The sequence below is a fragment of the Cucumis melo genome, chromosome 5 (genome assembly GCF_025177605.1).
Source record: "Cucumis melo cultivar AY chromosome 5, USDA_Cmelo_AY_1.0, whole genome shotgun sequence".
Classification (NCBI taxonomy): domain Eukaryota; kingdom Viridiplantae; phylum Streptophyta; class Magnoliopsida; order Cucurbitales; family Cucurbitaceae; genus Cucumis; species Cucumis melo.
In genome coordinates, this window is record NC_066861.1 from 26,168,837 (window position 1) to 26,191,137 (window position 22,301).

The window sequence follows — 22,301 nt, forward strand, 5'->3', positions numbered from 1 at the left end:
CATATTTTGTGCTTCTAATTTAATTTCTTTAACTCTATTGATTTTTCATCACAATAATGTAAAAATAAAAATTTTTAATATACGATAACAATAATTTGATTATAAAATTGCATTAAAATAAATAGTATGATTATAAATATTACAAATCATTCCTAAAATATAATAAGTTGAATCGTGTTTATGAAAGTAACACTAAAATATGTCTAATAGGTTTTAAAATAAGCATCATGTAAAAGCGAAAGAAAGTTAGGTAGAGTTACCTTGAGTTATGGTTATGGTTACGTTGTCTTCCGCATGATTATTGTAATACCCCAAGCTCAAGATTTGAAATTTGTGACAAACTAATACGAGTCATTTCATGATGTTTTGTTCTCACTCACATGTATCCTAGTAAAAGTCTCGTGAAGTCATCCAACATATAATTGTTCTAAGCTAAACACTTTTAACTTTTGAGTTATTATAATTAAACAACCGAATAGAAGTGTATATCTTGTTGATATAGGTAGTAACTTTCAATTCTTTTGAGTCTTTCTTAACCTTACTTTATGTTTTCAGAGGCCAAGATCTCTCTCATTCAAATATGATATTAATTTACTCATGCCACCAGCATCTGCTTGGTTCATCCCCAAACAACATCTTATGGGGAGAGATTTCGTCTATGTTACCATTTTTATGTCCCAGGCCCAAGATTCAAAATCCAAATTCAACAATCGACGGCCCCACATTCCCTTACATCCTCTATACAATCTGGAAAGATTATTTTGCTTGTCTTAGATGCCTAATAAATTGAAAATTATTCCTGTAAACTAACATGGATATTTTCAGCATGTTTTATCCTCACTCGTATATATTCTAGGAAAATTATCAAGAGGTCACCAAACGTAGCCTGATCATGATCATAAGTCGTCAACAATTTTTCTCTCTTCCATCTCTCTTTCTTCTTCACATCTGTTTGGATTCTCATTCATTTATTCTTCACTTTCGCAAAGGAAAAAAAAATGAAATTTCCCATATTAGAACCTTCAACGTTGAAACATGTTCCCAACTATTAGTGTATATATATATATATATATTATAAAGCATAATTTCAATTATTGTTTAAATTGAAATTTAATTTTCAAATTTACTATCCACACAAATTTAAAATATTAAATACAACTTTATTTTAAATGAATCTTTGAATTAATACATGGTAGACATACTTTACTTACAACTTTATTATCTCTCTCAAATATTTATATATTTTCTCACTAAATTTTGTCCCCAATAATTTTTTCTCAAATCTAATTTCTTTTTATCTCTTAAAACTTTGATGTCACTTCCACTGAACTTTTTCTTTGTCACTATACTAAAATTTCTTGCTAAAGTCACATATCTATACATCTTACTTTTTCTTTTATTATCATTTTGTCCCACTACTAAACTTTATGGCTCCAACATTTTTTCCTCTATTTCTTTTTTTTTTGCTCTCTCTTAAATATTTTATTTCCCTCCTAATTTTTCTTTGTCTCCACAATTCTTTTTTTTTTTAGTTAACTTTTTTTTTTCACAAATGTTGATTTTTTTTTTGTTGTGTTTTGATTAATTTTGAAAGTAGAAATAAGTCATAAAAAGAACTTATAATGATGTATTCTATAGTAAAATATTAAAAGAATTTAAAATTTAATGCTCTGTTACAAATAATGTTAAGGAGAATTAATTGTAATTAAATTGTTTTAAAATACGTTTTTTCCCCTAAAGAAACAAACTTCATAAAACCCTAAATTTAAGGGGGAATTAAAAAAAAAAAAAAAGACATCAATAATAACATCCAGTAATCAACCCTAAATATTAGAGAAGTGTTCTCAATGACAAACTTAGTTGAAGAAAATTAGCAACTAACTTTTTTTTTTCCCCTACAATTTTTCAAATTAGAAAAAAATAAAAAGGTAAAAAAGAGTCGATAGCATAACGTCAGACAATGAGTAACTTGATTCCTATCACGAGGACAAAATTAGAAAGAGACATATTCCAATCACTTAGCCAAGCTATTAATCTCATCGAGTGTACTCTTCACTTCAGTAAAGTTTCACGAACAATTGTTTATTGATCCAACATCTCCATAGTCTCAAATTTATCCATAAAATGAAGGAAAGCAAGTATCTAAAGAAAGGAAGTTATCGAGGTTCTAGATAACGGTTTGAACTTCCAACTTGATGAAGTACTCTTGAGAAAACTCACTAGATCCGACATACGAGTGGAAGATTCTAGAATATCTATCATTTTATAAACAATTTTTTTTATAAAAGAAACATCTAGTTGTCATGCCATAAAATGGTTTAAAACTAGTTTTATAATCACTAAAATCAATATGAAATAGCTAATAAAAATGTAACATTATGTCTCGGGAATTCGAAGTTTGTGGTTTAAATCTCAATTTAATTTTTAATAAAAGAAACATGAAATTATTAAGGGGTAATTCCGTCAAATCACTCACTGACCGAGGGTTTACGAAGGGTTTAAACATTACTACTTATTTCTGTTCCTTTTTTCGGCAGAGCTCTTTCCTCCGTCTATGGCGGTTGTTGCCGAACGGAACCACCGTCCCCATTAGTACCGGACCAAGACCCATTTTCAGAATCTCATCAGGAATCATTCAATGTTGAAGGCTGTGAACTCTTCATGTTTCCGGAGCCGCCTCCACAACCTGGCTCCGAGTCTCCGCCCGGCGACCGAGTCGGAATCGCCTCTACTTAGGGTTCTTGGCTCTCTCAGAGGGTTGGGCGGGAGAAGCACGAGGTTGACTTGTCGTGCGTTTTTCTGCTCCGATGCCAATGATGCGTCGTCACGGGTGGCTGAAATTGAGGCTAAGGTGAAGGAGGAGGATGTTGAGGTGAAATCTTCGTCTGCTATCGTTCCGACGAATCCTCGACCGGAGGATTATTTGACGGTTGGTATTGATTTTTGATTTTGTATTTGAGGTGTGGATGAAGAAAACGAGGGAAAAGGAGAGAAGAGCGTTTCATTGTATTGGTTTTTCTGTTTAATTGGGAAAAGCCGAACCAAGAAGGAAGTGGGAAGTAGGAAAATTTGAAATACTAGTGATGTTTTGTTCTGTGTGGATTGAATTTGGTGTTCTAATTGGTGGTTAACTTGTCCGAAGGGTTAAAGAGAAAAAAAGAAGAATAAAAAAGGGCACTTCTTTATCCCTATAAAAATTTGAGCTTGGGAACTAAACCAATTAGATTTATGCCATAAAAATTCTGTCTCTTCGGTTTTTTTTTTTTTTTTTTTTTTTTTTTTTTTTTAATTTTTTTTTTGACTGATCCATAAGGTTTATTATTATTTTGTTTTCTTTGGACAGGTTTTGGCGTTGCCATTGCCGCACAGGCCATTATTTCCTGGATTCTACATGCCAATTTATGTAAAGGTATCGTAAGTACTTGACATGATTGGACTACATTGCCTTGCATTTGAGCTGGGGAGCTGCCATGTATTTTGATCTTTTAGTTCCCTTTTGTGATGTTGGTGTCATGTTGTTTATATTTGAATTTTACTCAAGTCTTAGCTGCTAGTTGAACAAATATTTTGGGGACTTCGACTTTTTTACAGGGAAGTGACTTGAGATGTGTGATGTTATATTGCAGGATCCTAAACTATTGGCCGCTCTGCAAGAAAGCAGAAGAAGGCATGCTCCATATGCTGGTGCCTTCCTTCTTAAGGATGAACCAGGAACTGATTCTAATGTAGTATCTGGATCTGAGGCAGAAAAAAATACCAGTGATTTGTCAGGCAAGGAGTTATATGATAGGCTTCATGAAGTTGGCACACTTGCCCAGGTACTGTTGTTAATTTTTGCCCCTTTCTTTAGCAGGATGAAGCTCTTACGTCTATTTCATAATGAGTTGATTTTATGTGCTCTGAATTGTTATTTCAGATTTCAAGTATCCAAGGAGACCAGGTGGTGCTTATTGGCCATAGAAGACTTCGAATTACAGAGATGGTATAACATGAATAATTTAATACATAGCCATTCTGCCCTTTCTCTTGCCTGACCATATGTTATCCTACCCCTAAAAGATACCTACTTGAGCTGATGATACTTAAATGATTTTGAGTCATGCATTTATGTGATCATGTGAATTACTGAGCTGATAATACTAACGGTTTCTGTATAGGTTAGTGAGGATCCCCTAACTGTGAAAGTTGATCATCTCAAGGTATGTGGTTGTACGTTTCTCATTTGAATCATTTTATAAGGTTTCCTTTGAGAACGCATTTCATTCTATGTTGTTTTTCTTCAGGATAAACCTTATAACAAAGATGCTGATGTTATAAAGGCAACTTCATTTGAGGTAATATCTACCCTTAGGGATGTTTTGAAGACCAGTTCACTTTGGAGGGATCATGTTCAAACATACACCCAGGTACACCTTTTAGAGAGAAAGAAACAAAGAAAATTAAATAAAATCAAAGGAAGGAAAAATCCCAGACATAAAAAAAATAAAATAGAATTCAAGCATCTCAAACAAGTAGATGTAAGCAGACTTGACAGACTCCTTTTACTTCTCAGTAGTTGGCATGGCTGTTCAGATTCTTCACGATACTTCTATTTTGATTGTGATTTCTTCCCTGTGATGTGCAGCATATTGGTGATTTCAATTTTCCAAGATTAGCAGATTTTGGGGCAGCAATATCTGGAGCAAATAAATTAGAATGCCAGCAAGTGCTTGAAGAATTAGATGTAAGCAGATATTTGACCAACTCTTTTAAAAATTTTGGTTTATATGTTGGGTTTAGTTGGCATCCACGGGAAGATTGGTTTTTATACGTTTTTAAGGCAAAAAGATAAATCATCTTCATAAATATGATTGCAGATTTAACTCATTGCGGACTGCCATTAATTGACTTTGCAGCTTATTTCATTGATTCTGTTTGCTTTCTTACTCTTTGTTTCCCTCTGGATTAGGTAGATAAACGATTAAAATTTACACTAGAATTGTTGAAGAAGGAGATGGAAATAAACAGAATTCAGGTATGTTGTTAATTTTGTATTGATATTTCATATTTTTGAACAATTTGTAATTAATAAGACTAGTCAATTACCATGTGCACATGCTTTTAGTGAGTTTAATTTTCATTATAAGTTATAACAACATTGGTTCCAACCACATGGACAATAATGAAAAACAAAACCTCGTGATCTCATTACCAATCCATTTTCTGTTAACTTCATTTATTGGTGCCATTTATCAATGTGCTAAGAGTGGTTGAAAGAAGGGGATACATGTTTGGAGATGTTCAATTCGATTCACAAATATTCCTCCTTTTAATATATTGAAGGTGATTAGGCTTACTGATATTATCCTTTAAATGGTTGAAATAGGAATCTATAGCGAAGGCAATTGAGGAGAAGATAAGTGGCGAGCAACGTCGTTACTTACTGAATGAGCAACTTAAAGCTATTAAGAAGGTTTGTACTACTTTGGTCTCCACATTGTTATCAAACTGATATAGTCGACTCGACTACCTAGTAACTTGTTACTGGCAAGGCTTTCCTCTTGTTTCAAACTTTTGACACTTTATTGGATTTGTCTATGTTCAGGAGCTGGGTCTTGAGACAGATGACAAAACAGCTCTTTCGGGTGAGCCTCTTTTCTGTGAGCCCATGGTAAAACTTGCCAGTGATGATTATTGCATAGGGAATTCCTGCGAACTAACTTGGTATTTAATTGAATTAACCATTAAGAAAATGTATACAATGGATAGATGACCCTGGACTTGAAGTGCATTATAAGGTCTCACAAAAGAATTTGTATGTTGAAGATTTGAATAAATGAAAAATGATATATTCTTAATTCTCCATTTATTATCATAGAGAACTCCCTGAGTTTGTGGGAACATGCTTAATAATGAATTCAGATGTACTCTCCATCCTTGAAAATGTTATGGTGGTGACCGCTCGTTTTTATTTCTAATTTCTTTATCTAATAAGTGATGAGAAGCTAGTCAGTTATGGTGGTGATTTTTGGTAGCCTACGTAGACAATGTTAGACTTTGCTTTTCGTTTATTCTTTTCATCTGTTAAAATTATACTAATGCTTTACATCTGCTGCAGCAAAGTTTAGGGAAAGACTTGAACCAGTGAAAGACAAATGTCCACCACATGTGGCACAAGTTATAGAAGAAGAGCTTGCGAAACTGCAGTTATTAGAGGCCAGTTCGAGTGAGTTTAATGTTACAAGGAACTATCTGGATTGGTTGACTGTACTTCCTTGGGGAGTTTACAGGTCTGTGAATCTCAACCGCTACACCTGCGGTATAAATTTGATATTTGCAACTTGCTGATGCAATGATGGGGAATGTGATGTTTGTCACTTATTTTACATTACTACTGCAGTGATGAGAATTTTGATGTCCTCGGTGCCCAAAAAATTCTTGATGAAGATCATTATGGATTAACTGATGTCAAAGAAAGAATCCTCGAATTTATTGCTGTTGGAAAGCTTAGAGGAAGTTCACAAGGTTTTCTGTGCCTTCTCTTTTTTTTTATTGTGGTTAAAATAATATACTATGATGATAATTGATAAAGAAGCTCCTTGACTTTTTTTTTTTCTTTTCGCTGGCCTGCTGATGTTTTTCCAGACAACTATATCTTGATTGTTTTCCTGCACTGTATTTTCTTTTTTATAACCTTGTCATTTGTAGAGTTAGATGTCCAATGAAATCTGCATTGTTTCTTTGATATGCTTGGTGGTATGTAGATGAACAATGTGCTAGAGTCATGATAGAGTATTATTCTTTTATTTTAGGCAATGCAGAAACAAACGAAATTTGCTTAATTTTTTGTGACATGTATCGCAATATGTTTAAAATGATGATCGACTATTATTTTTTATCTTATTCTTCTAGCAATTCTTGTTGGTTTCTTCTTAAAGAAAAAGATAATTATATTTTAAATTTGTTAATTTGCCAACCAAGGAGTTTGCTACATGGCAGGAAAAATCATTTGTCTCTCTGGTCCACCTGGAGTGGGAAAAACTAGCATTGGTCGTTCAATAGCTCGGGCTTTAAATCGTAAGTTCTTCCGATTTTCTGTTGGAGGACTAGTTGATGTTGCTGAAATTAAGGTACTTAAGCATATGTCTTCATGTGTATCCTTGTACAGCCATAAAGTTTGCATATATGCTAACTGCAAAACTGCATCCAGGGCCATCGGCGAACCTATATTGGTGCAATGCCAGGAAAGATGGTGCAGTGTCTTAAAAATGTTGGAACTGCTAATCCTCTTGTCTTGATTGATGAGATAGACAAGGTAAATGGTGGCCGGATGGTCTGATTGATTTTAACATCTCTCTGTCTCTCTCATGCACATATTACGAACTATCACATGGGAATGAACCTGAACTAACCTCATTCATGTGAAGTCTATAGTATGATTTAAGGCAAATAAATCTTTCGCTACAATTTTATCTGAAAGACTTGATAATTTAAGTATTCAATCTTTTTTCATGCAGCTTGGAAGAGGTCATGCTGGAGATCCTGCTAGTGCTTTGTTGGAGCTTCTTGATCCTGAGCAGAATGCTAACTTTTTGGACCATTATCTTGATGTCCCAATTGACCTTTCAAAGGTGAGTGGGTGAGCCGGTGAGGTGATAAGTTTCTCTGTTGGTCACAAGATTGAATCATTTTGAAGAATTCTTTTAAATGGAAGTTAGCACTTGAAATTGGGGCTCAGATTCTATTATAAGTGGTTTACCGTTTGGAAATGTCTATTACAGGTTCTTTTTGTCTGCACGGCGAACGTTATTGAAATGATACCCAATCCTCTTCTTGACCGAATGGAAGTTATTGCCATTGCCGGATATATAACTGATGAGAAGATGCACATAGCAAGGGACTACTTGGAGAAAGCTACACGCGAGGCGTGTGGGATTAAACCCGAACAGGTATCCCTCTTTCTTACTCCCTAGCTGAGGAACCTGTTTCTGGATGATACCATGAAAATTGAATTTCAATTAATTTCAGGTCGAAGTGACTGATGCTGCCCTTCTTGGTCTCATAGAAAACTACTGCCGAGAAGCTGGGGTTAGAAATCTCCAGAAGCACATTGAAAAGATCTATCGCAAGGTTTGTAAAGTGCTCAGTTTTTTGGATTTATCTTGGGATTTATTTGGTAACGAGAACTATTAGGGTTTTGACAAGTCATAAGATATTTTCTTTGCTATTCCCATGGTACTTGTATGAATTTTTGGTGAAATATCTTGGAGCTGTTGCATGGATCAAAGAATAAAGAACCTTACCATGTAATTTTATTTGTAATGTGGTAGATTGCTCTTCATCTTGTAAGAAAAGGAGCATCAAATGAAACTGAACTGGCAGAGATTGTTGAATCTAATGAAGAAAAGGTAGATATAGTAGATGAATCAAGTAAAAGCAGTAGCGGAAGCGAGAGTCAAAGTGATGGTGAATTGATCGATGAAAGTAGCCAAGATCAAAAAGTTGAATCCTCTGCTGAAGCTGAGAAGATATCTAGTGATCTTTTAGCTGATGATTCTCTTCCCAATCAACCTGTGGATGCCAAGGTATTTAAGAAATATAAGTGCATTATCCATGTAAATCTAGCTGGAATTCCTCCCTCTGCATAGGAGAGTGAAATATAACTCGATTCTCAAATATATGCAAAACCGGAGTGACTTGTGCATCACCATCGAAGTTGTTTCCTTGCACCAAGTCTGATTCATGCCCTGAAATTTTCATGGCTTTGGCAGGATGATGAATCAGATGTCATGAACAAAGTTGAGAAAGTGATCGTTGATTCGACAAATCTAGCTGATTATGTGGGAAAACCAGTTTTCCATGCAGAGCGCATTTACAACCAGACACCAGTAGGAGTTGTGATGGGGCTTGCTTGGACCGCCATGGGAGGTTCCACTCTCTACATAGAAACAACTCAAGTTGAGCAAGGAGAGGGTAAAGGTGCTCTCCATATAACTGGTCAGCTTGGAGATGTTATGAAAGAAAGTGCTCAAATCGCTCACACTCTTGCCCGAGCGATATTGCTTGAAAAAGAGCCAGACAATCCTTTCTTTGCGAATACCAAGCTTCATCTTCACGTTCCTGCTGGAGCAACGCCAAAAGATGGGCCAAGTGCTGGTTGCACCATGATGACATCTCTATTGTCACTTGCCATGAAGAAACCTGTCAAAAAGGATCTAGCCATGACTGGTGAAGTAACCTTGACTGGAAAAATTCTTCCAATTGGTGGGGTAAGTTAAAAGAATTTTTAGCATTTGCTATAATCTTTCTTTTATATGAAAATTTGAGTGTGCTGGATTTGAAGGGAAAAAAATCCTTAGATACTGTTCGAGTTGCAAGCATCCAATTAAAATTTGTCATGTGGCTAGATGTTTCTTTAAAAGATGGAATTGCTTTTACATTTTTATTGTGTAACAAAAGTGGGCTGTATGGGATTATGTGCGGTCTAAGTTGCATCTAATCATTGTCAAAAAAGAAAAAAAAAACTCTAGTAAAATGGACAAAAATGACTGATTGGCTGGTGGAAGCAGACTTAGTTGATTTGATATTCTAAATCATAAAACTGAAAAACAGTCCATCAGATTTTCTCAACTTTGATTTGGTTTCTAGTCTTTATCGCATTGGTTCACTCATTCAACATATTATGAAAATTGCTTCTCTTTTATTGTTTTTTCAGGTGAAGGAGAAAACCATAGCTGCAAGAAGAAGTGAAGTAAAGACAATAATTTTCCCTTCTGCAAACAGGAGGGACTTCGATGAGCTTGCTTCCAATGTGAAAGAAGGTCTTGATGTTCATTTTGTTGATGAGTACAGCCAGATATTCAACCTTGCATTTGAGGACAAATCAGAGTGAAAAAAACATAAAGTTTTGACATTTGATGATCATATACTTCTGGATTTATCATCCATCTGTCTGGGTTTCTTCACGACTTTATTTTGAGAACTACCTAGTATATTTATTATTGTTTAAATGTCTCATTTGATGGAGGGAGGCTTTGATTTTTAACATCACCCATTTTTTTCACCTATTCCTCTCGTCTCAGTGTAATATTTATGAACATTATTTTAAATAAATATAGATCAATCTTTTTCTCCCTTGGATATTTGGACTCGTTCTCTGCTCTGACTTTTAGTTTGGTTGTTTAGGCATATTCCTTCTTTAATTTCTTCACTTTTTCTCTACTTATTCTATGTTCTTCTGATTTCTTAGTTGAGCATAGTAGCAACATAGAAACTTTTTTTATCTTATTGAATGTTCATATTTGATAATGTCACATTCGTTAAGGATTTTTAGACACAACAGTAGTGATGATTCACATGGGGCTTAGTTGTCCAACTTAAGTGTGCAACAATCAACTATATGTTATTTTTCTTTTACATGATTAGAATATGTCATGAAAAGCAATGTTTATATATATATGAGAGCAACACTTCGCATTGTTGAGTGGAACTTTTCTTTTTCTTAGTTAATGGATACAAAACAGTCATACTTTAGCACCCAGTATAACGACCCGCGGTGCAAAAACAGGAATCAATTTGATTTGTGTATTTTCAAATATGTTTATCTTGACTATTATATATTTAATTTTGGTTCGAAATTGTCTATATACTCATAAAATGTTTTGGTTCTTATATTTTCAAATTTTCCTTCTACTTCTAAAATATTCATTTTGACCGGTCTATCAACTTTGGTTCATTTCGATTCTGATACTTTAGAAGATGACCATTATGCCTTAACAATGAAATAAAATAAAAATGAAATATATATTTTAATAGTACAGATACTAAAGTGAATCAAAATTGAAAGTAAAAGTTTCGATATTCAAACTTTTTTTTTTGCACCACAAGGGGCCTTATTCACCGTGATGTGTGAATTGAATTAAAACTTTAGTTTTATAACATTTTGTTGAATCGATACTATAGAATCGTCTTATTATGCACCCATGTTAGTACTCAGCTCTCTCTCATTGACTTGCTTTGTCGAATTTTGGATGGTTAAATAAGAAAATTGCAAAATTAAGGAGCTTCCTCACATCATATGGAAATGGCGGATTTCAATTTTCATTCCCATTAAGGTTAATTCGTTTCCATTCTTCACATTTTTGTTCGTTTTGTTCTTCTTCTTTGTGAAAGAAAGCTGTGCTATGCTCTAGGGTTCTTATCTTGATTCTTGGCTGTTAACGTTACTACTTTTGTTTTCATTGTCATTCATCCAATTTCATTTCGATTCTTGCATATTCAGTTATAGTTCCAACACTCAATTCTCTCGCGCTAATATGCTATCCTGATGTCAATGTACCACGAGCATTGTTCAACGTTTTTGCTTCTCCTTTCGCGAGATGATGTTTTTAGTGGTTGCCCATTACAATGTTGATCGTCTTGGTCTTGGTTTAAGAAACAGTTAAATAACTCTTGTGTTTTTGAAATCTTGACTTTGATCAGGTTTTTGAGTTGGTTTTAATCAAACAGGAAATGCATGGTTGGTTAGATTAGTTTTGGTTACTCTGGAGTTCAGTCTCAAAACCTTGTTGGATTCTCTATTTCTCTTTGGACTTCAGTTTTAAGGGCTTTTGAAATTATTCGTTAGGTTTCATTTTACTTGATGATTGGACTTCCGTCTTGTAGTTGACTTTCTCCGTTTTTCTTTGTGCTTCGGTTTTTAGGCGTTTTGAAATTATTCGTTAGGTTTTTTTTTACTTGATTGGACCTTCGTCTTGTAGTTAACTTCCTTTTCGTGGCTTTACCATTTTGTATGTTTGTGTATTTTTTCTTCTCTCTTTTCTGAATGAAAATCAAATTTCTTAAACAAAAAAGAAACGATTGTGGATTCAGATTGTTTTGACCTCGAGTAGAGATGTGTAATTTATTGATTCTTGATGAACCCTTCGTGTATATATAAAGCATTTCTTGGTGACCCTTTGTATATGTATAGCATTTCTTGGTGAGCCCTTTGTTATCACTTGTTAGATAAATTTGAAGTTAGCTACTTAAAACTCCGAATCTGTTCTATCCATTTTCTAGATAGGTAACTTGAATGCATTTGTGTTCTCTTGTTTCTGTTTTGCAGAATCTATGCAATAGTACAAACTTGACATGGATGACAAACATTGTCACTGGAGCCAATGGCAACTGCTCGATTCTATCCTTCCAACTGGTGGCTTCGCTCATTCATTCGGCCTTGAGGCTGCAATACAAGCTCAAATCGTCTCAAGTCCAGAAGATCTCAAAACTTTTGTGATCCATTTATTGGACAACACTGGAAGTTTGTTTCTTCCCTTTGTTTATTCAGCCACACTATCACCTGATTTTGAAACCTGGAAGAAAAACGACAGGTTATTGGATGCAATATTAACTAATGAAGTTAGTCGAAAGGCATCTGTTACGCAAGGGTCAGCACTCATGAGAGTTTCAGCAATTGTGTTTTCCGAAATCTCATCTCTGAAAGCAATGAGGGAGCACTTGTACGGGACTGGGACTGTGTCGTTCCACCATGCTCCTATCTTCGGGCTAATCTGCGGTCTACTTGGATGGGATGGCACAATGTCACAAAGAGCATATCTCTTTATTACCTTGAGAGATGTTATTTCTGCTGCAACGAGATTGAATTTAGTAGGACCTTTGGGTGCAGCTGTGTTGCAACATCAGCTTGCACAAGTTGCTGAAAACGTATTGAAGAGATGGATGAACCGTCCTGTTGAAGAAGCTTGCCAAGCGGTTCCTTTGTTAGAGACGGTACAGGGATGCCATTCGTACCTGTTTTCTAGAATGTTTTGTTCTTGAAAAGTTTTTCAAGTGAAAACTGCATCTTTCTTTTGATTTTGGGTATTGGAGTCCCCTTCTTTCATGTTCTCTGCTTGAAAATGGTTGTGGATTATGAGATAATAGTGGCAATGTTGAAATTCTCTTACTCACATATATGCATTTCATTTTGTATGGCACTCCATGTTTTTGTTCCATCGAAGACTTTGTTTGTCTATGGCCATGATTCAATATCAAGTAAATGTAAATAGAGTTTTTTAAGTACTTCGAAATCTTGATTATTCTGATCCTTTCAATTCTTATCGGTCCATGCAACATAAAATACTTTCTTTATGGATTTCTTTACTCTAAATACACAATTCTTTTCATTCATGTGGCACGTAGTTTCGTGGACAATTTTCTCATGCCAAAATATTTTCCTACCTTAAGCTTGTCATGAAGAAAAGATCAAACATTTGTCTAGCATCTTCTCGAGCACATGAAAAACAGTTTAACATCTTAACATTGGCTGATAGAAAATTTCTCCCACCTTAAGTAAGAGAAATCCAAATCTCTAACAAAAATATAAACCATACTTCGATCCATTTTAGCTTGAAATGTTTATAAATTTTAGAGTATTTGAATGGAGAGATGCTAGAACTTGAAAGAAGTTGATCTTGATAGAGAGATTTAAGAGAATGTACAGAAAAGAAAGAGTAAAATGAAAAAAGAAAATTGGGGTTACTGTACTTCCTTGGGGAGTTTACAGGTCTGTGAATCTCAACCGCTACACCTGCGGTATAAATTTGATATTTGCAACTTGCTGATGCAATGATGGGGAATGTGATGTTTGTCACTTATTTTACATTACTACTGCAGTGATGAGAATTTTGATGTCCTCGGTGCCCAAAAAATTCTTGATGAAGATCATTATGGATTAACTGATGTCAAAGAAAGAATCCTCGAATTTATTGCTGTTGGAAAGCTTAGAGGAAGTTCACAAGGTTTTCTGTGCCTTCTCTTTTTTTTATTGTGGTTAAAATAATATACTATGATGATAATTGATAAAGAAGCTCCTTGACTTTCTTTTTATCTTTTCGCTGGCCTGCTGATGTTTTTCCAGACAACTATATCTTGATTGTTTTCCTGCACTGTATTTTCTTTTTTATAACCTTATCATTTGTAGAGTTAGATGTCCAATGAAATCTGCATTGTTTCTTTGATATGCTTGGTGGTATGTAGATGAACAATGTGCTAGAGTCATGATAGAGTATTATTCTTTTATTTTAGGCAATGCTGAAACAAACAAAATTTGCTTAATTTTTTGTGACATGTATCGCAATGTGTTTAAAATGACGATCAACTATTATTTTTTATCTTATTCTTCTAGCAATTCTTGTTGGTTTCTTCTTAAAGAAAAAGATAATTATATTTTAAATTTGTTAATTTGCCAACCAAGGAGTTTGCTACATGGCAGGAAAAATCATTTGTCTCTCTGGTCCACCTGGAGTGGGAAAAACTAGCATTGGTCGTTCAATAGCTCGGGCGTTGAATCGTAAGTTCTTCCGATTTTCTGTTGGAGGACTAGTTGATGTTGCTGAAATTAAGGTACTTAAGCATATGTCTTCATGTGTATCCTTTTACAGCCATAAAGTTTGCATATATGCTAACTGCAAAACTGCATCCAGGGCCATCGGCGAACCTATATTGGTGCAATGCCAGGAAAGATGGTGCAGTGTCTTAAAAATGTTGGAACCGCTAATCCTCTTGTCTTGATTGATGAGATAGACAAGGTAAATGGTGGCTGGATGGTCTGATTGATTTTAACATCTCCCTGTCTCTCTCTCATGCACATATTACGAACTATCACATGGGAATGAACCTGAACTAACCTCATTCATGTGAAGTCTATAGTATGATTTAAGGCAAATAAATCTTTCGCTACACTTTTATCTGAAAGACTTGATAATTTAAGTATTCAATCTTTTTTCATGCAGCTTGGAAGAGGTCATGCTGGAGATCCTGCTAGTGCTTTGTTGGAGCTTCTTGATCCTGAGCAGAATGCTAACTTTTTGGACCATTATCTTGATGTCCCAATTGACCTTTCAAAGGTGAGTGGGTGAGCCGCTGAGGTGATAAGTTTCTCTGTTGGTCACAAGATTGAATCATTTTGTAGAATTCTTTTAAATGGAAGTTAGCACTTGAAATTGGGGCTCAGATTCTATTATAAGTGGTTTAGCGTTTGGAAATGTCTATTACAGGTTCTTTTTGTCTGCACGGCGAACGTTATTGAAATGATACCCAATCCTCTTCTTGACCGAATGGAAGTTATTGCCATTGCCGGATATATTACTGATGAGAAGATGCACATAGCAAGGGACTACTTGGAGAAAGCTACACGCGAGGCGTGTGGGATTAAACCCGAACAGGTCTCCCTCTTTCTTACTCCCTAGCTGAGGAACCTGTTTCTGGATGATACCATGAAAATTGAATTTCAATTAATTTCAGGTCGAAGTGACTGATGCTGCCCTTCTTGGTCTCATAGAAAACTACTGCCGAGAAGCTGGGGTTAGAAATCTCCAGAAGCACATTGAAAAGATCTATCGCAAGGTTTGTAAAGTGCTCAGTTTTTTGGATTTATCTTGGGATTTATTTGGTAACGAGAACTATTAGGGTTTTGACAAGTCATAAGATATTTTCTTTGCTATTCCCATGGTACTTGTATGAATTTTTGGTGAAATATCTTGGAGCTGTTGCATGGATCAAAGAATAAAGAACCTCACCATGTAATTTTATTTGTAATGTGGTAGATTGCTCTTCATCTTGTAAGAAAAGGAGCATCAAATGAAACTGAACTGGCAGAGATTGTTGAATCTAATGAAGAAAAGGTAGATATAGTAGATGAATCAAGTAAAAGCAGTAGCGGAAGCGAGAGTCAAAGTGATGGTGAATTGATCGATGAAAGTAGCCAAGATCAAAAAGTTGAATCCTCTGCTGAAGCTGAGAAGATATCTAGTGATCTTTTAGCTGATGATTCTCTTCCCAATCAACTTGTGGATGCCAAGGTATTTAAGAAATATAAGTGCATTATCCATGTAAATCTAGCTGGAATTCCTCCCTCTGCATAGGAGAGTGAAATATAACTCGATTCTCAAATATATGCAAAACCGGAGTGACTTGTGCAGTGTCACCATCGAAGTTGTTTCCTTGCACCAAGTCTGATTCATGCCCTGAAATTTTCATGGCTTTGGCAGGATGATGAATCAGATGTCACGAACAAAGTTGAGAAAGTGATCGTTGACTCGACAAATCTAGCTGATTATGTGGGAAAACCAGTTTTCCATGCAGAGCGCATTTACAATCAGACACCAGTAGGAGTTGTGATGGGGCTTGCTTGGACCGCCATGGGAGGTTCCACTCTCTACATAGAAACAACTCAAGTTGAGCAAGGAGAGGGTAAAGGTGCTCTCCATATAACCGGTCAGCTTGGAGATGTTATGAAAGAAAGTGCTCAAATCGCTCACACTCTTGCCCGAGCGATATTGCTTGAAAAAGAGCCAGACAATCCTTTCTTTGCGAATACCAAGCTTCATCTTCACGTTCCTGCTGGAGCAACGCCAAAAGATGGGCCAAGTGCTGGTTGCACCATGATGACATCTCTATTGTCACTTGCCATGAAGAAACCTGTCAAAAAGGATCTAGCCATGACTGGTGAAGTAACCTTGACTGGAAAAATTCTTCCAATTGGTGGGGTAAGTTAAAAGAATTTTTAGCATTTGCTATAATCTTTCTTTTATATGAAAATTTGAGTGTGCTGGATTTGAAGGGAAAAAAATCCTTAGATACTGTTCGAGTTGCAAGCATCCAATTAAAATTTGTCATGTGGCTAGATGTTTCTTTAAAAGATGGAATTGCTTTTACATTTTTATTGTGTAACAAAAGTGGGCTGTATGGGATTATGTGCGGTCTAAGTTGCATCTAATCATTGTCAAAAAAGAAAAAAAAAAACTCTAGTAAAATGGACAAAAATGACTGATTGGCTGGTTGAAGCAGACTTAGTTGATTTGATATTCTAAATCATAAAACTGAAAAACAGTCCATCAGATTTTCTCAACTTTGATTTGGTTTCTAGTCTTTATCGCATCGGTTCACTCATTCAACATATTATGAAAATTGCTTCTCTTTTATTGTTTTTTCAGGTGAAGGAGAAAACCATAGCTGCAAGAAGAAGTGAAGTAAAGACAATAATTTTCCCTTCTGCAAACAGGAGGGACTTCGATGAGCTTGCTTCCAATGTGAAAGAAGGTCTTGATGTTCATTTTGTTGATGAGTACAGCCAGATATTCAACCTTGCATTTGAGGACAAATCAGAGTGAAAAAAACATAAAGTTTTGACATTTGATGATCATATACTTCTGGATTTATCATCCATCTGTCTGGGTTTCTTCACGACTTTATTTTGAGAACTACCTAGTATATTTATTATTGTTTAAATGTCTCATTTGATGGAGGGAGGCTTTGATTTTTAACATCACCCATTTTTTTCACCTATTCCTCTCGTTTCAGTGTAATATTTATGAACATTATTTTAAATAAATATAGATCAATCTTTTTCTCCCTTGGATATTTGGACTTGTTCTCTGCTCTGACTATTAGTTTGGTTGTTTAGGCATATTCCTTCTTGAATTTCTTCACTTTTTCTCTACTTATTCTATGTTCTTCTGATTTCTTAGTTGAGCATAGTAGCAACATAGAAACTTTTTTTATCTTATTGAATGTTCATATTTGATAATGTCAACATTCGTTAAGGATTTTTAGACACAACAGTAGTGGTGATTCACATGGGACTTAGTTGTCCAACTTAAGTGTGCAACAATCAACTATATGTTATTTTTCTTTTACATGATTAGAATATGATTTAGAAAAGATCAAACATCTGCCTAGCATCTTCTCGAGCACATGAAAAACAGTTTATCTTAAAATTGGCTGATAGAAAAATTCTCCCACCTTAAGTAAGAGAAATCCAAATCTCTAACAAAAATATAAACCATACTTCAATCCATTTTAGCTTGAAATGTTATAAATTTTAGAGTATTTGAATGGAGAGAGGCTAGAACTTGAAAGAAGTTGAGCTTGATAGAGAGATTTAAGAGAAAATACAGAAAAGAAAGAGTAAAATGAAAAAAGAAAATTGGGGTTACTATTTTACTTTCGAGGACAAAACTGTCATTTCACACCCTTAAAGTCTTATTAATCTATAAAATAAAGAGCCTAAATCTCTTCAACCCACCTAAATTTGTCCTACATTAGCCAATTATCCAAATTTGAAGGATCTAAAATAATGATTTTCAGTGTAGACAGAAGAGCTTGCACAAGGCACCTGACTCCAAGTAAAATTTGCCTCTTCACCTATAAACTAAATTCAAATCTAGTTCAACAAAAATCAGAGTAGCACACCACATTCCAAAAATGAACAAAGAAAGTTCTTGAAAGCTTCATCTAGTTAGTCTTCTGAGTACTGCACAACAAGGCCAATCAGTATTTATGTGGCTTTTCACAGCATTCACATGGGTAGATAGATTAGATTACAAACAAAAGCTAGTCTTTTACGACTAACCATCCTATTTCCTAACCATAAAGTTATGTGGAACATTAAAGTTCACAGAAGTGTTCGCCTACATCAACACAAACAAAATTTTGAACTCCAATCAATGGGGTGTGCACCGTGCAGTGTCAAATTTTGTTTGTGTTCAACACAGGCCATGCACATCAGATTAAGTTGAAAGAGCTCGAACTAATGATCACATTCTACAACTGGGAGATCTGTCGTTATAGAGCATGGTTCATTAGATTTTTGTCTTCAAACTCAACTAAGGTGACCTACTATGTTCTTCAGGTACAGCTAGACTTTCTCCAGCTCCATCAGCAACAGCGTTTTCCTCTTTGCCATTCATGTCATTGAAACTCCTTTTCCTAACAGGTTGTGATTTTTCCTTGTGATAATTATCTTCAGGTTCTTTTCCCTTGCCTTTCTCGAGCTCAGTTTCTTTTACTGGTGGCATATCCCCATTTTGAGGAAGAAACAATGGAGGTTCCTTGCCACTCAATCGACAAAATACTTTTTCAACCGTGTCGTTTATTTCTTTGCCTAATCCATTGTTGTCCAAAATTAATTCCCAAACAGATTTAGAGGCTTTCTCCAGTACTGGTGCTCTGCATGACGTCCAAGAGTAATTTAATTGTCAGGAACTTAAACATGTATAAAGTCATTTGTTCACTTACATCTTCAGCAAAGCGTTCAAACAGATGCACAATTCAGTAGAACAAGATAAAAGGAAAAACAGGAGAAAGAGAGAGAGAGGAATTCTCTCAAACAATCACCGTCCAGTTCCAGATGTGGTACAACATTATGAAACTATGAACACATAAGAGGATGCATAATCCTTTTTTTTTTTTTTTTTTTTTGTTAGGCTTCAGGATGCTGATCTTCAACTATTTTGTAAGTAACTATTTCACAAAAATTTGTTGTTAATGAAGTTTTAGTTCCTGATGGAAACAAACAACTCGTGCTAATTCAAATATATGTAATCCATAGGAACCTGAGTATGCTCCAACCAGACCTCAAAAGAAGGAAAAACAAAAAAGGTCAGAGTCCATTTTGATACTCAATTGGCTTTTGAAAATTAAGCTTATAAATACTTACTTTCACTTATAGTTTCTTTGTTTAACTCAAATATACACATATATATTACAAAAGACGTTTTTGGAATTTAAAATTTGGCGAAGAATTTAAATATTTCTTCAAGTGAGGTGAAACCATAGTAAAGAAAGTGTGAGAAAACTAACACAATTTTCAAACACAGAAAACACAAAAACAAAGGCATTTGTTTCAGTTGTAAGTGTGCAATCCTTACAACAAAAGATATGGGGTAATGAAATTTATAGTGTCTCCTCGTGCTGCAGTCAGTTCAAATAATAGTGAACAAAGAAGAGGGAAGAATGGGGAGGTAAGAGAAATTAAACAGTGAAGTAGAAGTAATACTAACTCGAGTTCCTGTCGAAGAGCATCAAATAGCTCCCTTTTGGTCTGTTTCTCTGCCCCAGGAGTATTGAGGACTTTGCTTTGTTCTACCATTTTAATGGTGGTATTCTTAAGCTCCTCCTGCAACAAGAGAAATACACATTAAGAGAGATTTTCAACACCAAGCCAGAAAAGACAGGCTCAAAGACCATACTATGTTAGGCATGTGAATTTGCTTAGACTACAAGTTTGTTAATCCGACCAACTACATAAACTCACGTTATAAGATTTATCTTGGCCTTCTACATCATAACCAACTTATTTCAACCAAACTTTTCGACCTAGACTTACTAAACCCGCAAGTCAAACAACCAACTTCATCTCAATTCGCTAAGAAATATTTCCTTTAATTAGAAGTTCAAATTTCTGCCGTAAAATTTTGTTGAATTAAAGTGAACCACGGGTGAAACATCCTTGTGTATCTTTCTTCATTACGAGCTAGGTATTATGGATATGTTTGGAATGACTTTCCAAAGGCTGAAAACCAAACACTTGGGAAGTCATTCTAAACAGGGCACTACATAGTTAGATCAATAGAACCAATTTAAAACTCGAAGAAAACAAGATAGGATTGTGGATAAGGAGCGATACTGACATTGGCTTTGAGCTGGTTAATGATCTTCAACCTGAGAGAATCAATAGTGCCATCATTCATCAACGACTCCAGAACGTCTTCTGGAGTTATTACTGAAGAAGAACTCATGAATCTTTGTCTTCAAATTCTTCTTCCTATTTTCAGTCTTAAAACCACAAACATAACAGAAAAATTCAGAAAAAGAAGTTCAAAATAACAACCCAAATTCTTCAAAACTGTAATCTTTTCGTTCCATACCCAGAAAAGAACAGACATAATCATCAAACCCCATGATTTCAAATGTTTCAAAAAAGGAAAAGTTCGCTGCAGAATCGAAATATTCGATCGAAAACAAACACGGAAAAGCGAATAGAAGAGATGGAAATCTTATAGAAGTGTTGTAAACGATTGAAGTGAATGGATTATTTCAAAACTTTCAATGTGATTTCAGAATGAAACAGATCTTTCGCACCTGCTCGTTGGTTTATTCCGATCAGAGCTTCTTCTTCTTCTCTATTTCTCTCTTCTATCTCGGGTCCTCAAAGATATGCATACACATATTCCGCGCGTAAGGGTGAAGAATTTTTTTCATTATTTATTCGTTAAAATCATAGGGTTAAATTGGAAATTAGGGAAAGTAGCACACTTTTCTTAATTTTTGCTAATTTTCCAGTTAAATTATCATATTACCCACTGGCTTTAAAGTGTGTGTGTGAGTGTGTCTTTCTTTAAATTTTATAAAATAGAAATGAATTCATTTGAAAACCCTAATTACCATGAATCATACCGTCGACGTCAAACGATAGGCCAACCCACTCGCAGCATGTAGTAGACACCATAGAAAAGCCTACACCAGAAGGAGGAAGTTGAATACAGTATAAACTCAACAGAATTCGAAATCTCAGATAATTTCACAACTAAATGATTCAAAGTATTAATAAGCTCTGTACAAAGGAAGGAAGGTAGGGGCTAAATCTAAACCACCCCATTAGACCACACAATCCTTTAACCACAACAAATAGGCCGACTGGGAGTCTACCATACTCTACAGTGTCAAAGTTTGTTTTAATCAAAAATTGATTAAACTTAATAGAAGGGTACTGTTTTAAAATACAAAGAAGAAGCCAAGAAAAAACCATACTTAAAAAAGAGGATTTTCCTTTCAATACTTTGAGTCCGATAGACAAATGATTCAAAAATTAGGGAGAAAATATCAAATAACCCGATTTTAAAGAAAAAACGAAATGTACGAACGATCCTTTGTTTATGTCAAATTCAAGTGAAATTATCAACATATACTCGTGCACGTGCAGAAAAAAGCAATATCACTCCCACTTTTCTAACTCACAAATCACTACTCTCTTGCTCAATTTCAATGTTGCTCTTGCCCACTTTCATTCAAATTGGTGTCACTTTCGCTCAAACATGGTGTCGTGGTGTCGCTCTCGCCCCCAACACCCATTTTATTATAGTCTCGTTGCAAAACCAAATCACTCATTTGCTCTCATTCATTGGAAGTCACGTCGAAGCTACTTGTTGGCATTGACTTATCATGTCGGAGAAGAGGATGAAACCGAAGAAGAAGATGTCAGGAAGAAAAAGCAGAGAACATTAGGAGGCCGTTTATGGTGGGTTATGCAAAACTATAATAATCACCTCTAGCTACGGTAAATATTATTTAAAAATCTTCAATTAGCTAAATTAAACACTTTTTCAAACCTCCAATTTGCTATAACATTGACATTCATCATTTTTTTTTTTTATTATTTGCTACAAAGTTTTCTATTTCCTTTCCAAATTAAAATAATCTATATCATAAACATATACTAATATAACCTAAACAAAAATAACCTAGACTATAAACATAAATTATTATAATTCAACTATAAT

At 35.0% G+C, this 22,301-nt stretch overlaps 3 protein-coding genes and 1 long non-coding RNA gene across 24 annotated transcripts; 2 read left to right on the forward strand and 2 right to left on the reverse strand.

The window, feature by feature from the left end:
• The first annotated feature begins 2,320 nt into the window (after nucleotides 1-2,320).
• LOC103499387 (lon protease homolog 1, mitochondrial) lies at nucleotides 2,321-17,382 on the forward strand. 10 transcript variants are annotated; one of them, XM_051084657.1, is made up of 20 exons: nucleotides 2,321-2,929; nucleotides 3,344-3,409; nucleotides 3,627-3,818; nucleotides 3,917-3,982; nucleotides 4,158-4,199; nucleotides 4,284-4,406; nucleotides 4,625-4,723; nucleotides 4,949-5,014; nucleotides 5,366-5,452; nucleotides 5,585-5,624; nucleotides 6,098-6,269; nucleotides 6,380-6,504; nucleotides 6,979-7,109; nucleotides 7,190-7,294; nucleotides 7,497-7,610; nucleotides 7,761-7,928; nucleotides 8,008-8,109; nucleotides 8,310-8,564; nucleotides 8,751-9,248; nucleotides 9,695-10,119. In XM_051084657.1, exons 1-20 carry the CDS (start codon nucleotides 2,639-2,641, stop codon nucleotides 9,869-9,871), a joined length of 2,919 nt encoding a protein of 972 aa, XP_050940614.1. In that variant the 5' UTR covers nucleotides 2,321-2,638; the 3' UTR covers nucleotides 9,872-10,119. The 10 variants fall into 10 exon arrangements, with proteins under 10 accessions (XP_050940614.1, XP_050940612.1, XP_050940607.1 ...); XM_051084655.1 differs by lacking the exon at nucleotides 9,695-10,119 and adding an exon at nucleotides 16,956-17,382 and having other exon boundaries at nucleotides 2,483-2,929; XM_051084650.1 differs by lacking the exons at nucleotides 8,751-9,248; nucleotides 9,695-10,119 and adding exons at nucleotides 16,011-16,508; nucleotides 16,956-17,382 and having other exon boundaries at nucleotides 2,483-2,929.
• On the reverse strand, nucleotides 7,251-7,849 carry LOC127149410 (uncharacterized). Its single transcript, XR_007820968.1, has 2 exons — nucleotides 7,739-7,849; nucleotides 7,251-7,644 (listed from the first exon to the last, which is right to left on the reverse strand). It is a non-coding gene; the product is annotated as an uncharacterized LOC127149410 (long non-coding RNA).
• Nucleotides 10,926-13,041, forward strand: LOC103494267 (urease accessory protein F). Of its 4 annotated transcripts, none has more exons than XM_008455398.3 (2): nucleotides 10,926-11,093; nucleotides 12,086-13,041. In XM_008455398.3, exon 2 carries the CDS (start codon nucleotides 12,112-12,114, stop codon nucleotides 12,796-12,798), a length of 687 nt encoding a protein of 228 aa, XP_008453620.2. In that variant the 5' UTR covers nucleotides 10,926-11,093; nucleotides 12,086-12,111; the 3' UTR covers nucleotides 12,799-13,041. The 4 variants fall into 4 exon arrangements, with proteins under 4 accessions (XP_008453620.2, XP_050940619.1, XP_050940618.1 ...); XM_051084662.1 differs by lacking the exon at nucleotides 10,926-11,093 and adding an exon at nucleotides 11,096-11,172; XM_051084661.1 differs by lacking the exon at nucleotides 10,926-11,093 and adding an exon at nucleotides 11,098-11,362.
• An 844-nt stretch (nucleotides 17,383-18,226) lies between the features above and the next one.
• LOC103494285 (uncharacterized) lies at nucleotides 18,227-21,668 on the reverse strand. 9 transcript variants are annotated; one of them, XM_051084667.1, is made up of 6 exons: nucleotides 21,362-21,494; nucleotides 21,187-21,258; nucleotides 20,884-20,941; nucleotides 20,433-20,577; nucleotides 19,803-19,918; nucleotides 18,227-18,969 (listed from the first exon to the last, which is right to left on the reverse strand). In XM_051084667.1, exons 4-6 carry the CDS (start codon nucleotides 20,538-20,540, stop codon nucleotides 18,627-18,629), a joined length of 567 nt encoding a protein of 188 aa, XP_050940624.1. In that variant the 5' UTR covers nucleotides 20,541-20,577; nucleotides 20,884-20,941; nucleotides 21,187-21,258; nucleotides 21,362-21,494; the 3' UTR covers nucleotides 18,227-18,626. The 9 variants fall into 9 exon arrangements, with proteins under 9 accessions (XP_050940624.1, XP_050940623.1, XP_050940622.1 ...); XM_051084666.1 differs by having other exon boundaries at nucleotides 20,884-20,949; XM_051084665.1 differs by having other exon boundaries at nucleotides 21,396-21,473.
• Between the last annotated feature and the right edge of the window lie 633 nt (nucleotides 21,669-22,301).